The sequence below is a fragment of the Acartia tonsa genome, chromosome 8 (genome assembly GCF_053477335.1).
Source record: "Acartia tonsa isolate MP-2025a chromosome 8, ASM5347733v1, whole genome shotgun sequence".
NCBI lineage: Eukaryota > Metazoa > Arthropoda > Copepoda > Calanoida > Acartiidae > Acartia > Acartia tonsa.
Window position 1 is genome coordinate 28,943,259 of NC_137267.1, and position 22,207 is coordinate 28,965,465.

At 31.9% G+C, this 22,207-nt stretch overlaps 1 protein-coding gene across 1 annotated transcript; it reads right to left on the reverse strand.

Annotated features, from left to right (window-relative positions):
- Window positions 1-1,151: 1,151 nt before the first annotated feature.
- Window positions 1,152-10,844, reverse strand: LOC145326553 (uncharacterized). Its single transcript, XM_080169924.1, has 13 exons — window positions 10,760-10,844; window positions 10,479-10,513; window positions 8,658-8,722; window positions 7,909-8,045; window positions 7,379-7,465; window positions 6,496-6,584; window positions 5,347-5,402; window positions 4,958-5,006; window positions 4,495-4,585; window positions 3,817-3,906; window positions 2,706-2,745; window positions 2,113-2,167; window positions 1,152-1,628 (listed from the first exon to the last, which is right to left on the reverse strand). Exons 1-13 carry the CDS (start codon window positions 10,797-10,799, stop codon window positions 1,545-1,547), a joined length of 918 nt encoding a protein of 305 aa, XP_080026050.1. The 5' UTR covers window positions 10,800-10,844; the 3' UTR covers window positions 1,152-1,544.
- Window positions 10,845-22,207: the final 11,363 nt, after the last annotated feature.

Consider the following 22,207-nt stretch of genomic DNA (forward strand, 5'->3'; position numbering starts at 1 on the left):
CTTATAACACACACCTTTACGGGATTTACTAGAAAATGACCTCTCCCTTATTTACAGAAAAAAATAACAATAATTATATAAATTAAGTGACTGGTTAGATAAGAAGTAAAGCAAAATTTTATAGATAAACATGAAACACAGTATAGTGTAATGTAGCAATGACGTGTAAGCTTTTTGATACCTGACTCAAATTTTGTTGGGGAATATTTGATGGGGATAAATAATTTGATATATTCACAACATAAGATTACCCTGACCCCAAATACATCTCACCTGGTTTAACATTAAAATTAAATATAGCAATAATGGTGTCTTAAGTTAAATACTCTATTATACACTGATGGCATGCCCTTTTTATGTAAAAGCTGCGCATAACAATACAAATAAATAACAAAATAACAAATAAAACTTGAGGTATTCATTAGAGCAAGGATGACAACATCCATAGAAGCAGAGCACATCAAATAAAAAAGTCGGATTAATAAGCATTTGAACTAATAAAGAGTGAGTTTTTGTAGATAGCATGTAAAAAAATCAGCATGTTTGTTTAGAATTAACGTACAGAATTTCAGGTAATGATTTGAAGTTGCTACATGTAGGTAATTGAATTTCATGATAATTCAAAGTTTAAAAATCAATTTTACTATTTTGATTTGTCTTGAATAATGACTAGACGAACAGGCTGAATAAAGAAAAGCTTTGCTTTAAAAATATTTAGAACAAAATCTAGAACGTTAAAGATCATAAAATGTTCCCTTACCTGTTCAGATTTGTTTGATAATTCATCATAGAGGTTTAAACAATTACAATATTAATTATATAAACTAATACAGAGGTAAATTCTTTTAAAAACATTTGCCCCACAAAAATCAGTTTGCCTCACTAAAATTTTAGTATGGCAAAATTATCCCTCTAAATTTTTAGTTTGCCTCACTGATTTTAGTGGGGCAAAAGTTTTTTTAAGAATTCACCTCAGGATGGCAAAACATTAGCATGGCTTAAATACAATATTTAAAGGAAAGAGATTCTTAAAAAATATGGGTAACGAAGGTAAGTGGGTTGAGTACAAAGATCTTTATCGTGTATGATATCTTGATATGTTTACCCGTTTTGCTTACTATGCATTAGAAAACTGTTTGGCTTATTCTAGGAGTTTTTCATACAAAAAAACGAATGGTTTGATAATAACGCCGTAGCTTATTGATTGTAAGTATGCTATGGTGTTATTGATTGATTGTTAACAGAAGTAACAAAGAATATTATTGGTTAAGCAAAGTAACACTTTTTTGATTGGCCAGACAGAATATTTGATTGGCTGCACAACACTATCACTGAATCATTATTTGTAATTAGCTGAACAGAGCAACACTATTACTGATTGGCTGTTAGATTTGGCAATTCGTTCACTTATTGGCTGTTTGTTAAATAAAACAATTTTTGATTGTGTAAACAGCGTTACATTGTATTTGATTGGATGTTTGATTTTCCAATTTTTGATGCTTTGAGCTATTATTTTTTTTAGAAATTCATTGTAATATATTCTCTTAAGGAAAAGGAACATGTATAGGTGGTATATTTGGTTTGGGTCCCAGAATTATGGGTCCTGTGGGCCGTAGGGGACCCATGTACTGAAGCATTACAAATAGATTAAGTTTCCTTTTTTTCCGATTAAAATTTTCATACAATATAAATAACAGAGGAGCCATAATTTGCTAGTTAATGTTTCATCTATTATTTTTATTAAACAGGTAAACAGATTGACAGACATGTATGTATCTAGAAGGAACTTATGCCATACCCACTGAAATATAGACAGACAAACATTTTTCATTACATAAAAGTCTGTCTGTCTGTTTGTAGCGAAGGATAACGCCAACTGTTAAAGCGATGTGGTTCTATAGTAAAGCTTTCTTTAGGTCCACGGAATGTTCAAAGGCTTTCTCCTCATATTTTACTTTTTCATTTTAAAATTAAAATTGAAAGTAGTCCCTCGGATTCCCTCCCCTTTTTCCTGAAGTAAAGACAGTCAGAAAGACAGGCAGAAATATATACAAAGAAAGAACCTATATAAAAAATCCATACCTACTTTTTAAATAAAAATTAAAAACTTACATTGATTATTTTAATTCCAATTTCTCTACCAATATTATCCAGAGATGACCACGAACTGAACATAAAGATTATAGATATAGAATGTCTAGATGATCAATCAATTAATTGGACCAATAGGACATGATGTAAGAACAATTCGACTTTACCATTAGTCAGATAATGTACAAATTTTGGTATGAAAGAAGTAACCCTGACAGGCAATCACCTATCCAAAGCATCTGTGAAAATACGACAAAACACCCCTTATTAGGCGTTGTCACAAAAGTGACTATATCCATTTTTTTTTTAAATTTAATCAAAATGATAAGATTTCTAAGTATAAAGCTTTGATCCGGAAATAATATTATCAAATATTTTGTCCTCGTATATGGAATTGAGTTATAAATAAATCCCAGTCTGCTAGATATTTGAACCTCTAGGGTAATATATCTATTTTTTTAAAATCACGCAACCTTAACGATACTTAAATAAAAAGCTAAGGTATGATTTCGGACGAAAAGAGTTTTGTTCATAAAATATAGTTGTAAATATTTCTAGAATAAAGCTATATAGAACACGTTGTGCGAGTTAAAATTAATTAAAATTAATATTACCTGAAGAAAAAGTCTTCAAACACCGGATTTAATATCACAGCTAGAAAAAATATATCTTAAATTATATATATCTAATTTCTAAGTGAAAAAATTATATCTAACTATATTCTATTATTTACGTAGTAAACTTTTTTTGTCTGTAGAGAAGGATTTCGCTGACTGCTGAACCAATATGGTTCTCCTTTACAGTGATGCTTAGTATAAGTCCTGAGATGGTTTCAGGCTACTTTATTTTTGATAAATAATTTCAGGTATGGATCTATCTATCTATCTATCTATCTATCTATCTATCTACCTACCTACCTATCTATCTATCTATCTATCTATCTATCTATCTATCTATCTATCTATCTATCTATCTATCTATCTATCTATCTATCTATCTATCTATCTATCTATCTATCTATCTATCTATCTATCTATCTATCTATCTATCTATCTATCTATCTATCTATCTATCTATCTATCTATCTATCTATCTATCTATCTATCTATCTATCTATCTATCTATCTATCTATCTATCTATCTATCTATCTATCTATCTATCTATCTATCTATCTATCTATCTATCTATCTATCTATCTATCTATCTATCTATCTATCTATCTATCTATCTATCTATCTATCTATCTATCTATCTATCTATCTATCTATCTATCTATCTATCTATCTATCTATCTATCTATCTATCTATCTACCTACCTATCTATCTATCTATCTAGCTATCTATCTATTTATCTATCTATCTATCTATCTATCTATCTACCTACCTACCTACCTACCTATCTATCTATCTATCTATCTATCTATCTATTTATCTATCTATCTACCTACCTATCTATCTATCTATCTATCTATCTATCTACCTACCTATCTATCTATCTATCTATCTATCTATCTATCTATCTATCTATCTACCTACCTACCTACCTATCTATCTATCTATCTATCAATCTATCTATCTATCTATCTATCTATCCATCCATCTATCTATCTATCTATCTATCTATCTATCTATCTATCTATCTATCTATCTATCTATCTATCTATCTATCTATCTATCTATCTATCTATCTATCTATCTATCTATCTATCTATCTTTCTTTCTACCTGCAAATGCTCCTGTAATAATGGTTAAGAGGACCGGAGTTGGTATTCTGATCTCATTTTCTATCTTTGTATTCGCATCTTGGGTTTTATCTAAATATCAGAAATATATATATTTATATGAATAAAATCTAAACAAAATTGTAAGTAAATTTGAATTAACTGCTTAAAAAGAGGATACTGTTTAAGGACATATGTATTTATATTTTTTGGACTTGGTTATAGAGCTGATTAGCTTATTGTATCTTGTTGTAATAGTAATCAGTATTTAAAAAAATCAGATGAATAGGATAATCATATCACATAAAAAATTGTTTTTAAAAATCAACAAGAACTAAACTGCTACGGACGGATGGACCGATCCTAATTATAGAAAAGCTTCGTTTGTAAAAAAAAGATAAAATTTTACTTTTCTACTATTTTTAATGAATCCTGAATGAACAGAAGATTACATTAGTAATATTTTAATTTATTAATCTATCATTTCTAATCAGCTGACTGTCTAGTTTACATTTAATTGTCCAAGTCCATCAAAAATATCTATCTATCTATTTACTTTTGTATTTATCCATCTATCTATCTATCCAACTACCCATTTATCTATCCATATATAATCTATATCTTTCTAACTATCAATTTATTTATCTATCTATCCATATATGTCTATCTATCTGTACTTACTGAAGAAAACCTCGAAATTTTTGTTGATATTCTGTTTATATTGTTGGTAGACCTTGTTGTAATTAGTATACTCGGGGTTGGTTCGGAGGTACTAAAATTTCTATCATACATAACAACTGTTGGTTGTCTAACCTGCTTCTTTGTCAGGAGCATGACAGCAATTAGAGGAAAAACAAAAATGATAACATCCATAAGTAGTACAAATAATCATGGCACGACAAAAGGACATAGTCAGTTATAAATCAAATGTTCAGTGGTCTTAAAAAGAAAGATAGAGAAATATATGATAAATATTGTGTATTTGGTATCTTAAATAGCAGCAGAGAATTTAGCATGTCCACATGGCGTTACAGACGGACAGAATTATGAAGTGAATTATTTAGAAGCTCCGCTACTAAAAACGCCCCTAGAGACTCGTGGTAGAGATATTAGAATGGGAAATAGTTGTTATGTATGTGAGCACCTGGATAACTTCATCCCATTCTTTTATCAGCTGTTTTCCAAGTGGACCTCTGATTTAGTCAGATATTTTTAGGGATATAGGGGTAGTGTAATCATATATTAATATTTACTTCAAACTTGGGAGAACTTCGGGATTGGATTACATTCGAGCAGAGACGATAAATTAATTATATCCTTAATGATTATAAACAAAATTACCCAATCCGTAACTAAAACAATTGGCTGATAAGTTTGGCTAAATCAAGATAAACAATCAATTTTAAATAAAAGTACTCAACTTTTTAAAGTCAATGTATTATTGAACATACTTTTAAAACTAACCTTAGAATATAAAAATGATTAAATTCAAAGTCATAAAATCGATTTTATGCATTTCTACAAGCACTTTACGGAATGTGATCAGGACCTTTAAGAATACTAGCTGCTACGCCCATGCGTCTAGGGGCCTGTATTCGAAGAGCTAAAATACAGTATACGTTACAAAAAATGACAGGTCTTTAAAATGCTCTTGCCCCCCCCCCCCCTCTAATGAAGTTGTAACCTTATTTTTTGTGTGTGTGCTCCTCATATACACATATGATGGTGTTTTTTTGCGCAAAATTAAATAATAGTTATTTCTCGTATCGTATTATAAACGGCTTTCCGCGGATATAGAATGTACAATTATAAGATTAAAACTAGTTTTTTTAGCCCCGTGGTGCCGAAGGCACCGGCTAAAAAAACTAGTTTTAATCTCATGATTGTACATTTCTATATTCGTAGAAAACTGGATATAATACGATGCTAGACATAGTTTTTTCGTATTCATGAGAACCGGTTCCTATCCACCGGATTCAAATGAATACGAGAAAAGATATTTTCCGACATTCAGCTGGCTATTAAAGAAGACATTTAAAATGTCAAAATTCCACAGATTATTTATTTTAAGTGAATTTTATTTAAGGCGAAAAATCAAGTATTTTGAGTTCTCGATACAAAAATTTTGACCTCAAATGACTTGAATGAAAGCTAGGAAGCTGGTTAAGGTGTCTATTGAAGCAAAACTTGTTTTATGCTGAAGATAAAACTAGATACAATCCCTATGCTAAAATCAATTTTACTATGTGATTTTTCGGCTTAAGTAAAATTTACTTAAAATAATACTTGGTGGATTTTTGACATTTTGAATATTTTCTTTTATAGCCCTATGAATGTCGGTAAATGTTTTTTGATCTAATTGACCACAACAAACACCATCATACATGTACATAATAAACTCACACAAAAAAGGGTTACAGTTTCATTAGAGGGGGGGCTAGACCATTTTAAAGACCGGTCATTTTTCGTAACGTTTACTGTGATGGCTTAAAATCATAAAAAAAACTTAAATCTGCAAATGAAATAGCATAAAACCATCACAGGACGGATGTGAAAATTACTTTAAAAGGAGAACCTAATCAGTTTAGTAGTTATTCAGATTCAGGTTCTTCAGACAAAAACCCGTTCTAGCTTATATAATAGGATTAGCACATTTTAAATTTTATTCAATAAAATTCTGACTTTCCTAAGTAGAGTATTTCTGAGAAAGTTGTTGATTTTTATATTGTTTGATCTCATAAACATTATAGCTGATTCAAACCATGTCTTTTCTAGAAAAAATCCAAAGCATTAAAACAGCGGAGGGTATTAGTTGGTGCTGTCATATTTATTTTAGAAGACAGAGTGTCATCCTTCACTAATTTACTTTTAGTTTTTGTATTCGAAAACAATTTAAGTCAATAAAATGCATCCAGGTAGGATAGAAGGTGTATTCCCAGCCCCCTGAAAAAAAAGTAATGGTTTCTTTGTTGGGGATGGGGGTAAGAAATTTTGGGTATAGTCCCTTTCGTAACATCGCGCCTTATGGAGCGATTCTTCGTATTTTTCACAGTAGCTTTTCTCCTATTTCTAGCCCCTGCGGGGGGCTCTAACCCTGCGGGGCCTTTTACCTAACCCTGTGGGTCAATCACCTAACTCAACATAACCTAACCTAAAATAAAATAACCTATAAAAAGCCATTTTAAAAATACGACGAATCGCCCCATATGGGGCGATGTTACGAAAGGGACTAATCCCGATTTTTTTTGCGAAGCTCTTTTGATGATGGAATCACCACTTTTGCCACCATATTTGGAGGCTCCTGGTTTGTGCCAATAAAAATAATAGATTATGGAAAGAAAACGAAGTAGCGGGTTTCGTCATATTTTCACAGTAGCTTTTCTCCTATTTCTAGTCCCCGAGGGGGCTCTAACCCTGCGGGGCAATCATTAACATTTACTTGACCTAACCTAAAAATAACCTATTAAAAGCTACTGTGAAAATACGACGAAACACGATATTTTGTTTTCCTTCCATGATCCAATATAATTATTGTGCATGTCGCGCTACTCAAGAAAAACCAAACCTTCTTGTTCTTGCTCCAGCAGAAATATTTGTTCATCTAGTTGAGTTGGATTTGTAACCATTCCTGTATCAGTCTCGGGTTCTCCATCTTAAATTACAAAAACCAATGAGATATTTTCCAGAGAGTGAGAGAGGGGTCAATGGTCTGTTTATTACACTAGTCCCCAAAGTTTTTTGATAACGATTTTTTATTCGTTGGCTTAACAACTTTGGGGACTTCAGTAAATTTTTATTGGTTGATCTATTAAGTTAAGAGTTCAAAAGTTTAATCAATAATTTTTATCTACAGACGGGATAATTTTGTGTATCGCCAGTGGAAGTCTTTAAACTGAAAAACTTTAAGACAAAAAAATCCTGCAATGAAAACACTTGATAAAGCTAATGATAGATTTATATTGCTTTGTAAAGAAAATAGTCTATGGTCCAAATTAGATTATGAACTGTCTCAAAAATTTGCCCCTAGCCTCTTAGGACATTAAACGTTTCTTTTAACCATTTATTTGCATTGATTTTTATGAAAATGAATTTCACCTTGATGATGATGTAGAAAATTAAGTTTGTCAACATTGTTGATAAGAGTCTTCGTCCCTTCCTTTACATTGACAGCTACAGAGTCAACTGTTGTACGTAAAGATCTCGCAAAAGTTTTGACATAGTTGCTTCCATTTCTAAATATACATATATTCTTGTGTGGAAAGGTATAGAGAACAAGGACATATGCTACTTTTGATGATACATTAAGATTTAAGGGCTGTAAAAAATACTTTTTGATTAGTTAAAGTATTGTTAGACAGATTGATTGATTTCTAAATTGATTTATAGATAGATTGATGAATGGATTGCTAAATATGGAGAAAGGTAGATAGCTCAAAGGTATATAAATAAGTAAGTTTACAAATGGTTTGATGGATTCATTATTGGATGGATACATAAATATATGAGTAAATGTACTGGTTGATGAATATTTATTTAGTTTGTTCTTTAATAATATTGATAGAGTAAAAGATAAATGATAAAATTGATAGATAAACTATTAGATGATATATATGTATATATATGTACAGAAAGATTAAAACAACATATACTTAATTATATTGATATGTGTAATAAAATTGAGTAGTAAATAAATAGTTATGGGTGTATCAAATAGATAAATAAATAGGAAGATAAATAGATAAATAAATAGATAGATAAATAGATCGAAAAATACATAGACAAATAGATTGATCCCCACCCTTATTTTTTACTCTCTCATTTTTAATGCACTTCTAAAAAGTAACCTTAGAATGTTGAGGTCTCGTTTTGAAACTGTATGGTGAGGTAGGTTAGGTTTCTGTCGGGATACCTAGATAGATAGAGAGATATATGTCCATTAGTTAAACCCTAAGCCTATCTCTGATCAGGGATAAGTCATTGAAGAAAAAAAAATTCTATTGTATCTATGATGAGATACAATCTAAAGATTCGAATCTAAATTTTAAAATTTAAGTTAGAGGATGATTTTAAAACCTTACATATCCCAGAAAGTCGTCATATCGATGACAAAACAGTCAGTGTCATAAAAAATATCTTAAGTTATTTCCTTTGACATCAAAATTTATCTTTAATTTATTTATTACTGTATCCCTGTAAAACGAATGATATGTTGGACCCTAAAAGGTTCCTTTAAATTTGTGTGCACAGGGCCAATTTTTTTGCACCTATTTTTATAAACGGTAACACTTTCAAAATGAGAATTATAATATTGTTCAGTTACCAAAATTTATAAAATTACAAAACTTTAGGTACTATTGCAAAGTCAACTCCTTCTCATGATAAAAGTAATTTAATGTGTATTTTGAATCTGACCATTAAACTAACCCCACTATGTACAAGATTTAGCAGAAAAAGTTCCCAATCATTACAGGGAGGAAGGGGACATTTTGCTGTTTATTTCAACTCTTATAATAACGGTCTGTTATTCGTTGGCGCAACAACCTTGGGGACTTTTATTGGATTTTGATTAGTTGTTTTACTTATTTGAGTGTCCAAAAGTTTCAACCACTAATTGTATTTCTACAGAAAAGGTGTTTTGTGTATAATTATTGGGGATGTGCATCAATTTATCATCCATTGTCTTATCCCTTTAGATCCCTGAAATCATTATCATCTTTATAGTTTTAAAACCGGAATGTTATGCAAAATTTGACCATGTTGAAAAGTGAAATCATGTCTGGGATAAATACCTTTAATTAATGAACAAGACAACCAGGTCCATAAGTAGCGAAGTTTCCAGGGATGTATACCCAAAGTTTTGTCTTAATAACCCTTCTTTCCTTAGTAATTTCTTTTACCAAAACTTAAAATGGCACCAATCGTTAAATGCTAAGTACGCCCTTGTTATGTCAAGCTACATTATTCTAAATCTGACCCTCAAACTAACAAAAATGACGCTTTTAAAACTAGATTTCTGTGGAAAATTTTACGATGTCGTTAAAGAGATAATTTACATTTTGCTTATTCTATGGGGGAAACTTGTATCCTTATAATAAAGTAATAGGATGTCTGTTTGTTTGTACCGAAGGATCTCGCTAACCGCTGAACCGATCGTGCTCTCTTTAACAGGGTAGCTTCTCATAGGTCCTGGGAAGGTTTATAGCTATTTTGGGATGGGTACCACCACCTTCCCAAGAGAAATCGCCCCAAGAAAAAAAGTCCCCCCCCCCTAAAAAAAAAATTTCCACTCCAAAATTTTTTTTTATTTTTTCTTTTAAAATCGAAATAAGAAATTTGGTTATCGAATTCGACTCTCCCCTCCTCAAGTGCCACTAGAGGCCTCTAGTGGCGTAACCGCTAGTATATACATATAATACTAGCAGTAAGTCGACTCACTTATTCCAATTCTAGTTTTTTAAGAAATAAACAATTTTTGGGTGAGGTAATTTTTTTTTCTAGGAGCTATTTTTCTATGGAGAGTGGTGGTACTCCCTTCAAAATATTATAAACTCTCCCAGAACCTTGATTGTTAATAAGATTTGTAAGATAGACGGATGCAAATACCGAATTGCAAAAAAATAGGTTTTAAACATGTAGGACAATACCAACAGAGTAAAGATACCTACCTGCATTTTGATTAATTGGTTGGTTTGGACCATATCTAAAATATTAGAAATGAAAATTAGAATTAACAGATTATATTATTATGATTTAATAGATAAATTACAATACAATTAAGAAGATTCATAGAGCCAACATCCCTAAAAATGATTAGACTAGTCTATTAGTTAGAGTTGTTTCCTTAGACATGCATATATATAAAGGAAAATTTAAGACTTATTAGACCCTAACTCCTAGACTAGCCTAATATATTTAAAGGATTTGTTTCATATTTATAGAAATATACCTTTAGTTACAATAAGAAATAATGTCATAAGCAGCTTCATTTTGATAGTCTGAAAAAATAATACTTTATAAATACAAGAAATATATATATACTAGCGGCTTCGCCCCTAGCCTCTAGGGGCTTTGCCCCAAGAGGTGATACAATTTTTTTTTGGCGAAATACGTAAAGGACCAAGGAAATCTTCTACAAAAAAAAAAAAAATGGGGAGGGGGATTTTTTGTTTTTTTGGGGGGTAGGGGGTGTCCCACCCTCCAAGAAAATAGCCTAAAACCACCACAGGACCAGTAGGTATATTCCCTGAAGAGTAGAATCCGATCGGTTCAGTGGTTACTGAGATCTTAAGGGACGTACGGACAGACAGACGGACGGACGGACAGACAGACAGACAGACGGACAGACATCGTTCTACTTTGTATAATAGATATATAGAAATTGTAGACCATTGTTCAAACCTTCCCTAAGAAATTTCGCAATAGAAATAAGAGAATGAGTGTGCATTCAATTCCGACTATTTTTCACAATTTTAAAACACCTGTACCGCGTTTTATTATAACAGCACATCTGTTCCTACCCCTTTGCTTCACTAGCATAAAGAAACAAGCCCTTTATTCATTTGTTTTTGTGGGTTTTTTGGGGGGAATTACAAAGCACAATATTATGATGCAGAAGAGTATGCATAGTACCAGTCTAGATAAGTTTGCACGAATTGCTCATTGCAAAATCTAGTGCATATTCCTGAAAATAAGATATTTGGCAATTAAAATATTTTGTTCATAAACTATAGCTATTAGTGCGCTTTATCAATATTAAGAAGATTAATAATATCAACTGAGGAGAACATATATAAATTGACAGATGAAAGAAAAAAGTGATTTAAAAAGTTTATGCCTACTTATCAAAATCTATTTTTAATATCTGCTAAGGTATAGACATATTTCCCCTATAAAAGATTTCTATAAGCAGATAGTGTCCAGAGTTATAGAGTAGATGCTCATTGTTTAACAGTATCTGCTCAAAAATATCTATCTCTAATGGTAGCCGAGAATATTATTTCTTCGTTAGGACGGACGTAGAGACAGAGTTAGTTATAGAGTATCTTTTCTACTAAAAAAAACTGAACTATATTTAAAGAAATAATGAAATATCCATCATAGAAAATGAAAAAAAGGGCTAAAGACATTATGAGGACATTTTTAGCCATAAAGTCATTTGTTCTTTTTGCTCTTAGGTTCTTTAGGCCTTTTGTTCATTAGGTGTTATATCTATAGGTCTTTTGTACCAATGCTGTTTTATTATATTTTTAGGGTGGGGCATATCCTTTTATTTGTGAGCCAACTAGTTTTTTACAATTTGCCCTTAGCCTACAAGGAATTGCATTTTTGCATTGTATGGCATTTAGAAAATAGTTTGCAGGAAAAGTTTATGGAATTTAAACAATATCTCTCTAATTATAGTTTAAATCTTTACAAAAAGATATATTTTTCACTACAAAAGGATTACAACAGCCAATGTCGACACTCAACTTTCAATTTTAGTAAAAAAATTTAGGAGAGACATTTTTTCCAGGAGTAGGGGTTCAAATCTCAAAAAAAACTTCTTAGTTTTATTTTAAATGACGCCACTGTGAAATAGACAACCATTTATATGTAATTTTTTTTGTTGTGGTTTCAGGTTTCTTTGTGGTAAGAAATAACAATAGGTTCTTTAAACAGTTAGGGCTACAGAAACAATTTACAATTGTGGAAAAACAGCTAATAAAAAAAACTGAAAATAAAAAGATGATAGGTTGTTTTTCATGTGTTAACTTTCATTTTTATGGGTTATGTTCGGTACAGGGTAGTCACGCAGGGTTAGGGCATCCACCAAGCACCAAGAAAAAAACTACCTCTTATTTACAGATTAATCATAATAATTATGGTCCTGTTTCTATACTCGCTAGGCACTAGAGAAAGCTCAATAAATAGGAAGGTTCTGTCGCAGCCCATACTGTTAAATGATGGTCAGTTTGTTTGTTTTTATCATTAATGCATATAAGTGAAAGTAACTAATTGCGCGTTTTCTAAAAATTTCAATCTTAATTTAGCCAACATAGCCACAGCCAGTTATTTGTCAGAATGTTTCAAACAGACAATAAAACAACTAGAACTAGTAGAGTAGCTACGCTGTTGTGAAAGTGATTGCAGATATTTAGCAAGAAGGAGAACTAGATATCAGGGATCTAAAGGGATAAGACAATGGCCGATAATTTGATAAAAAATTTCCAATGATGATACACAAAATAACACCCTCTGTTGATTACAATTAGTGATTGAAACGTTTGGACACTCAACTTAATGAATCAACCAATCAAAATTTATTAAAAGTCCCCAATGTTATTAAGCGAATGAATAAGAAAACGTTATTGTAAGACTTTGGGTCCTAATGTAATAAACAGTCTAATGTCCTTCTCTGGATTAGATATGCATCTGAATTTACATATCAGCATAATCCCATATTCTTTCATTGGACTATTTCATCACAAAAAAAACTTTTCTCTCTAAAATTTCGAAAATTCAAAATTAATCTGTCAAAAATTGCTTCAAACACCAGTTGTTTTAAAACTTTATTATAATCATTTGTGCAAAAAGTGTTCTTAACCGTCCTTGGAATTAAATTTTAAAACTTAATGATGATATATGATTCTATGATACAAATATGTTGTATTAACGGTCCATCTGTCTGTCTGTCCGTCCGTCTGTCTCTTAGAAACGGTAAAAGGAAGATAAATTTCTTATCCCCTTTTCAAGATAGATGGCTAAATTTTTTTTGAATGTTACCTGTATTAATGAGCCTATATAATTTACCTGGTCCGTCGGTCTTTCGGACATGCTACATAAGAAATAGACATGACATGAATAAAAATTTTATAAATATAATATTCATTTTTATGATTATGAGCTGTATAACAGATTTGTCCGTATGTCCGACCATGATTTTTTTCCTTTGCTACTTATGATATTTGTTATCCTTTTCTGGTTCTGATTATAATTTTCAAAATGTTATGGGGGGGGGGGGCCCGGGGGTGTTATTTATCGTTAGAAAATAATGGTTTAAATGTTAAAAACATGTTCTAAGAGTCCTTGCAAATTTGACATAAGATGAAGGGGATAGGTATTATAAGAAAAAGACTATAATATCAATTAGTAGCTTAGGAAAACAGTAGCAAGCTTACAAATACTCTAGTGAATTAACAGTATGAGAATAAAAAAGAAAAAGAGAGATAGATAGAGAGAAAGAGAGAGAGGGAGGGAGAGATAGAGAGAGAGAGAGAGAGAGAGAGAGAGAGAGAGAGAGAGAGAGAGAGAGAGAGAGAGAGAGAGAGAGAGAGAGAGAGAGAGTGAGAGAGAGAGAGAGAGAGAGAGAGAGAGAAAGACAGAGAGAGAGGGAGAGAGAGAGGGAGAGAGAGAGAGAGAGAGAGAGAGAGAGAGAGAGAGAGAGAGAGAGAGAGAGAGAGAGAGAGAGAGAGAGAGAGAGAGAGAGAGAGAGAGAAAGATAGCACAAGAACAGATGCGCTACCTTCCATCTTTTTATCATGCCCAATGCCCATACACAACACATGATTAAAATTCTGATATTAAGAATGCATTAATCAAAGTGACACAGTTGTAAAAAAAACATATCTTTTCTTTTCTTTATAAGGATTAAATCAATCAAACTAAAAAAATATATGCTTGCAACTGCTTCATAACAAAGAGAGAGAGAGAGGGGACAATGGGCTGTTTATTTCACTAGTCTCCAAAGTTTTACAATAACGTTTCTTATTTGTTGGCTTAACAACTTTGGGAGTTTTTACTGAATTTTGATTGGTTTGTTTATTAATTTGAATGTCTTAACATTTCAACCACTGAATATAATCTAAAGAAGGGATAATTTTGTGTTAAATCATTAGAGATGCACATGAATTTTTCGGCCATTGTCTTATCCCTTGAAATCCCAGACTGTAAGCACTTGACCTCCTTACAGCAAAAAAATATAAGGTTTAGCAAAAGGAGTTTAACGCCCAACATCAAGATGTCTGAAAGAAAAGTTTGCATATTTAGTAGCGAAGCTAATCTTTAACTAAAATAGTTTCTAATCTATGTATGAAATTGTATTTACATTGCATTGTATATCTATAAAATGATAAAACGATAACATCAATAATCAAGTAGCGCAGCAATAACAAGTTTCCTATCATTTACGTAGTTTCACAAAAAAGGGAGGGGGGGGGGGGGTTAATGCAACCATCTCGTAATCAATGATTAAATGGCACTTAGAATTCGAATTTCGATCTGAAATTTTTCATGAGTAATCCTTGTTAGTTCTATTTTCCCTAAATCGAATAAAAAGTTGGAAAAGTAACGGCTGGCGGCTCAGCCGTTTAGTAAAATTTCAAATCGAAATTCGAATTCTAAGTGCCATTTAATCATTGATTACGAGATGGTTGCATTAAAAACCCCCCCTTAATAAATAAATGTTTTAAAATTTTTATGTTTTGAATTATTTTAACATTTTGAAATGAAAAAGGTATTTATAATGCTTATTTTAGGTTTAGTACATCACATGGATCTTGCCCCTCAGGGTTGGAGCACGCCGCAGAGGCTTAAAACATGTTTTATACAGCAAAAGAATAGAGGAAGGGGTTTTTAATAATGGTCCATTGCTATGCATGATCAAAGCAACACTAAATTACTTAAATGTATTGTTAAATAAATCAAATAAATCAATGAAAAAGAATAATATCTTTAATTTTTAATTTAACATTGAGTTACATATGAAGCATCTTCGCTTCTAAACAAAATTAATCTTTGTATGTTATGGATTTTGCCATCCTCGATTTAAGTAGCTGCTAAGCCTTTTATATTGACAATACCAATAAATAACTTGATAAACAGGGTTCTGCAGTTGGGAAATCGCACGTTTAAACAATTCATAGAAGCATTTTAAGTTAGACGGCCGCAATAGCCGCAAAAAATCGCCAATTTCTAAAACATTTATATCTGCGATGCTATATATTAAGCCATTGTACAGCTGCGGTTGCTGTCTGAGCATCACAAAATTAGCCGCAAACAATCCGCCATTTTCTAACAAAATATCCGTTCACAGGGCAAATTTTTTTTATATATCCGCGACCGCGGCTGATTCGTAATAAAAATATCCGCGGTTGACGTGTCTTATTTAAGAGAGCATTCAAGGGGATAGTTTTAGATTGCATTAATTTAGATTTTGGAATGGGTTTAGACCATTTTTCTTACCCCTCCCTTCAAATAGAAAGCTCCAATTGCAGCTATGGGAAAAGTAAGTAATGTAATCCAGTGAACCGTTTGATTAAGAAGGCATTCAACTGGGATAGTTTTATATTTATTTCATTTAGATTTTAGAATGGGTTTATGCCTTTTACTGACACTTCCCTTCAAATGCAGAGCTCAATTGCAGCAAAGGGGAAAAATAGTTAGTCTATAATTTTAAATATGCACCTAGCATCTAAGGGCTTTGTATTCGAAGAAAGGGGTAAAAAGAGCTAGAAAAATAGCATAATGCCATCCCAAGTCTTAAATATGAAAACAAAATAGCCTAAAAACCACCACTGTACCTATATGAAGCCTAATCGGTTCAGTATTTAATGAGATCTTAAGCTTTAGCAAAAAATCCTTACTACATTATACATGTACTAGCAGCTACGCCCATAGAGGACTCTAGAGGCAATTGAAGTAAAGGGGAGGGGGGGGGGGGGGGAATGGACATCGCCCCTCATTTTCTTTTCTAAATAGGAAAAATCAAAATTTTTAAGTAGTCATTTTTTCCTCGGACTATTTCTCTTTGGTAAGTGGAGGTACCCAGTACCCACCCCGAAAATAGTTAAAAACTTTTTCTGGACCCTTAAGTAGCTTCTCTGTAAAGGAGACCTATATCTTTTGAGAAGTTAGTGAGATCCTTCGCTACAGACAAAAAAGCTTACTACTTTATATAATAGGATAAGGGATGATTACATAATGATAATTTGATAAAATTTTACATGTGCGGAAATTTATGCCATAACGCCCTAAATATTTGCATGAATCCCAAACCACAATTTATTTCGCAATGCTTTCAATCTAGCATTTTTCATAAGGGATAAGACAATTGTCGATAAATTGATGTAGATCCCCAATGACGATAAATAAAATACAAAAGAGTGTTTGTGTTACTCTCCAAAAATTGGTTATAAACCATTCCGGGACCTATGAGAAGCTTAATGTAAAGGAGCGGTTAGCGAGATCTTAAGCTACACACAAAAAACATGCTTTTAATTATATACATGCACGTATAAGGATTATCCTAGAAAATCTTCTTAATCTTTCAGACAGACACTGTCTCACTTTCTATTGTTCTTTAGTATTTGCTTAAGACAGATAAAGATTAAAAACAAAACAATGTTTAATTCATAAATCATATTTAGACATATTTCATGGGAAAATGATGGTTTTTTTTACTTATTAAATGATTTATACACAGACAATTATTATGATAAAACGAGCAAAAAGTAAATTAAATTACATCAATACAGTTTTGGAATATAAATTTGATAAATAGCTTAAAAGCAAAGCGATGATCAGTTGTAATTAGCAGCTAAATAAGCGAAAGTAAAATTTAATCAGCTTCCAAATAAGTCTTAATTGCTCACCTAGCAGCCAACTCCGTTCTTTTAGCCGTCACATTTATAGTTGAATTTCAGCTGCCAATATTGATAGACAACTGCCGAGTCCTGCTTTAAAATCAAAATTTTGTTTACTTATGTCAACTTTAATTTTTTTGCGTGATTTTTTTTTGTGTTGGAAACTTTTATTTAATGACGTATAATTTTCGTATTTTATAACCTTCAAATGTATATTCTATGTATATAGGGGCATATATTCAATTGTTTCAGTCCATTTTATTAATGTATTAATTTCGTTCGTTATTTTTTTTATTTTCTATAAAGGCTCCTCTTTATCTTATTTTTATTCAGTCAAATTTGGAAGCATTTCGTGGACAAAAAATTTTTGTTTTAAGTTTTAAGCTTAAGACGTACGGACAACGTAAGTTACATAGTAGATGCTTATAAACCATTTGGTATCTCCAAAAATAGTTTCAAATTTATTCCAAAGTTTATAAAAAAAATCAGGATGTTTACATTTTAGGACTTTATTACAGATATAATTAGCTTATAATCTTATGTCTAATCGTCCTAAGAATCAATATTCATATTTCTAATTAAATTGTACCATATTGTTACAGAAAAAAAACAATTGTAAGAAAATGATAAGATCAATCAGTTATAGACAGACTGACGCTACATGAAAAAAAAAAAACTTTTCTTATAACAATTGTGATAATATCTATCCCTTATGGTATAATGGCTGGAGATTTTGTTTAAATTATGTGTGTATAAAGTGTATATTGTATGTATGTATATATCAAAATTACATTTCTCAAGGCCCGAATTTATATTAAGATCAAGTCTGAAATTTGAACGTTGATATTTTGGAACGAATGAATCTTATGGAATAAGACAATCCTTATAACCGCTGAGCCGATATGGTTCAAATTTACCAGCTCTCATATTTTTTTTACTTTTTCTTTTTAATTCTCAAATAAAAATTGGGGTATTGAATTCAACTGCCCCCTCCTCAAGTACCTAGAGGCCTCTAGGGGCGTAGTCGCTAATACCCAAGAAAGTAATGTAGATCATTAATGATAAATAAAATACCATCTTCTGTAGAATAAAAATAATTATGACCCACCCAGCCAATCAAGATTTTAAAAGTACCCAAGTAGTCTCTTCCAAATCATCAGAACCGCCAAACCGTGGTCCACAAGTAATCTGGAATTATAGTCTAGACCAAATGACTTACTGATAGAGCGCGGCTCAAGTAAAAACGCATACAATCGGAATGACCTATTCATTTAGCTATAAGCGGCATTCAAATTTTCAAAACACAAAAACATACTTTCTTTTGTATATTAGACATGATCTAAATATTTTTTTTTTCAAGGTTAAAATGTACATTTTAAGTTTTACGTAAACTGTCATACTTCCATTATAATTTTTTATTTACAAGGATCTTAAAGGATGATAAAGGGATGATAAATTGATGTACATCCCCAATGTTGAAAGACTAAATTACCCTTTTTGTAGATTAAAATTGATTGTTGTAATGATTTTTGGACTTCTTGTTTGGAACCAACAACCACATCAAATAAAAGTACCCAGAGTTTTGAGCAAACGAATAAGAAAACGTGGTTATGAAAGTTTTGGTACCAGTATAATTATTTCTAGTTCAATGTACCCTCCCTTCCTCTCTGATTAATGTCTGGCTTTAATTCTTTGTTTATGAAGGCAATTATCATGTAGTATGGAATTTGTATGTGTGTGTGTGTGTGAATTTCCGGTAATATTTCGTAAACGGCTGGTCCGATCCTTTAACAATTTTCAGAGAAGTTTAGTATTGCTCTATATAATAGAGGTTTTAGGCCCTTTAGGGAGTAGGAGGAGGGGGGGGGATGAAGCAACACAACCTATAAGAGATATGCATAAACCCTCTTGAAATATAAAATAAATGTGGGGGGGGGGGGGGGTCATCCCCAAACTCGCTCTAGAGGCAAAGCCCCTAGTGGCTAAGGCTCTTTCTTAACTCTTTCTTAAAGAAATTAAAAGTTGGACCACCCAAAATCTTGGAAACAAAATTAAATGTTAAAATTTGTAGGAAAACTTTTTTGCTGTTATTTCTGAAATCAAGCATTGAACACGAAGGGCCAGCTATAAGATATTTTCAAACTGTGGGAAAGGGTATTTTCAAACTAGAAGAAAGAATTCGTAAACTCCGGTTTGAGATTCTGTTTTAAACAAAAAGTTTGTGTTCTTAGGTACAGAGCTTCATTCAGCAATTTTGAAGAAAATGATATTATTCTAACTTTGAACTAAAAAAATCTTTCAGCTTTTTATGCAGAGGGAATGTATACCCCCTAATATGTAGGGCCCCTTGACTCCCATACATACAAACAAAATATTGCAATGTACCTGGAGGCTTCACGCGAGGAAACTTGTTTACTCTACTCAGGTATGGACGATAAATTATTGAACATCTTCAAAAAAAAAAAAAAATTAACCCTTCTGTAGATTAAGATTAGTAGTAAAAAAGTTTGTATATATTTGTACAAATTCTACGAAGATTTAACAAAAGTTTCTACAGTTTCTAAGCAAATGAATTAGATATCTTAAGTTTTATAACTTTGGAGAGTGGTGTAAATTATCGTCCATTAATCTTCTACCTCCCTGACTCAAGCGCAGGAGTGTAAACATTTAACATTTCCTACCCTATCTTAAACCATTTTACAGGTTTTTAAAAAAACCTATCCGCTGCGGGGGAATTATTTGTATATTCATATCATAGACGTCCAAGGGGGGAGGGGGTAAAGTGGCGATTACCTCCCCCCAAACGAATTTTGGGGTGCCCTAGGCACTCCCAAAATTTTTTTCATTTTACCCCCCCTTATTTAAAATTTACCTCTACCCTGGGGGTGCCATAGTCACCCCCAACCATTAAGGAGGGGGTATTTACCCCCCCAAACAATTTGGGGGGGGGTAAATACCCCCCCCCCAAAAAAAAGCGAATTACCCCCCCCCCTTAAAAAAATTTTACCCCCCCAAAAATAAAAAGCTTGGACGTCTATGATTCATATCTAAAACTTATAATCTAACCTGTATAGGAATACCCAATTAGCTTAATATATTTTATACACTCATGTGTTTGTCCACTCCGATGTTTAGTCACTCCTGCATTTGTCCTGGAACTTTCTACTCCTATTATAAAAATTAGTAAACTTTTTGTTTTAGCTTAATTTCGATAAAGTACTGATCTGACTGATTCCCCATTTTATGGAAGCTTTACATTAGTCCTGGGGTTCTTTAAGTCTTAGGGTAGTTTCAGGCTATTTTTCTGATTTCCCAAAACTCCGAAAACAGATGCCCTAATACCAAATAGAATAAGAAAAAGTAAAAAAAAACAGAAAGGAATTTGAGAGTAAGAGAGTGCATGTACGATGTATATTTGCGTTTATTCTGTTTTTTTTTATCTTTTTCAGGTTTTAAGCTTTATGTTTTGTTTTTAAGTTGACTTGGTATTAATGTGAATACTGCTAGAAGTGAAAATCTTTTCAAGCTATTAATGGTTTTTCATTATTGGAATGTATATAGAATTATCGTTCGTTGTCTTATCCCTTTAGATCCCTGCTGATCGCCCAGCTAACATATAAATAACCATAATCCAGTGTTAAAATTTAGATGGATTTCAACCTTTTTCTCCCATAGATTCATGTGTATCTATTATCAGAGGTCAACCATGGTTCCTTAAAGTTATATTAGCATTAGTTTAACAACCAAATATCAGGCCAAAACAAATAGATCTACTATACTGTGCTAGTATTTACGAATCTTCAAGAAATCTAGACTTTATTCTAGCATTTTTTTGTCAGAAAATGTTTCTAAGTTAATTAGGATTAACGGGTAACTCCAAGTGCTAATTTAAGATTTTGGCATGAAGATTCCTTTAACAGTCAGGTACAATAATTTCATTAAAAGATCGTTATTTTGATATCATGACAGCCATGGCCACTTTTTCAGTAAATACTTCGACATAAAATATCTATGAAACTAATAGTTTTGACAGTGACTGTACTTTAAACCAAAATTGTTGATATATAAGTTATAAATATGCATCAATCATCCTAGGGTAAGCAAAAACAAACCTAAAACTTCCAAGGCTAAGTAGGACTGTGCGTTCTTTTTAAGCAATATAATGTTTTTTTGTTAATCAGATTTTAAATAATATTATTTCTATATCATCACATTACAAGTTGCTTCGCCCCTTGGCTCTAGGGGAAAAAAAGGAAATTCCCCCAAAGTTTGGGGGTGCCAGAAATAGCTTAAAACAGCAGCAGAAGTTAACTTTTTAACGTCTCTAGAATGATGTAGTAAAACTTTTTTTTAATCATTAATAATGCAAGATCACAAACTGCGCGCAAAACGCACATAAACACACTTGATCGTGTAAACTGTTTGAGCGTTGAGCGTAGACTGAATGATAATCGTATTTTCTCGTCGTGATTTTTGAAGTGTACCATCGATTACGCAAAAAAGAGAGGGAAACAAGGACATTATGAAAAGCATTAAAATTAGTATATACTAGCAGCTTTGTTATAGATTATTGAGGCATTTTAAATTAAAATAAAACTATTTTTTAGATTTATTTCGCTTGTTGGCTATACCTTTCTCCTGAGAAAAAAAACCTAACTTTACTTTTTAATAAAACAACGTCTACATCCCTAGTATTTAGTAAAACATGCAGATGGATATGCATATTTTAAAAGGGAAGTTAATTTTTGTGTTGTATTTAAATCAACATAACATTA

Bases quoted from the DNA above. Each gene is read 5' to 3' on its own strand.
- LOC145326553 (XM_080169924.1), bottom strand. From the start codon at position 10,799: ATGAAGCTGCTTATGACATTATTTCTTATTGTAACTAAAG. The intron at 10,514-10,759 runs GTATATTTCTAT...CTAATATTTTAG, and splicing joins ATTTCTTATTGTAACTAAAG to ATATGGTCCAAACCAACCAA. The intron at 3,907-4,494 runs GTAAGTACAGAT...TCTGATATTTAG, and splicing joins AAATTTCGAGGTTTTCTTCA to ATAAAACCCAAGATGCGAAT.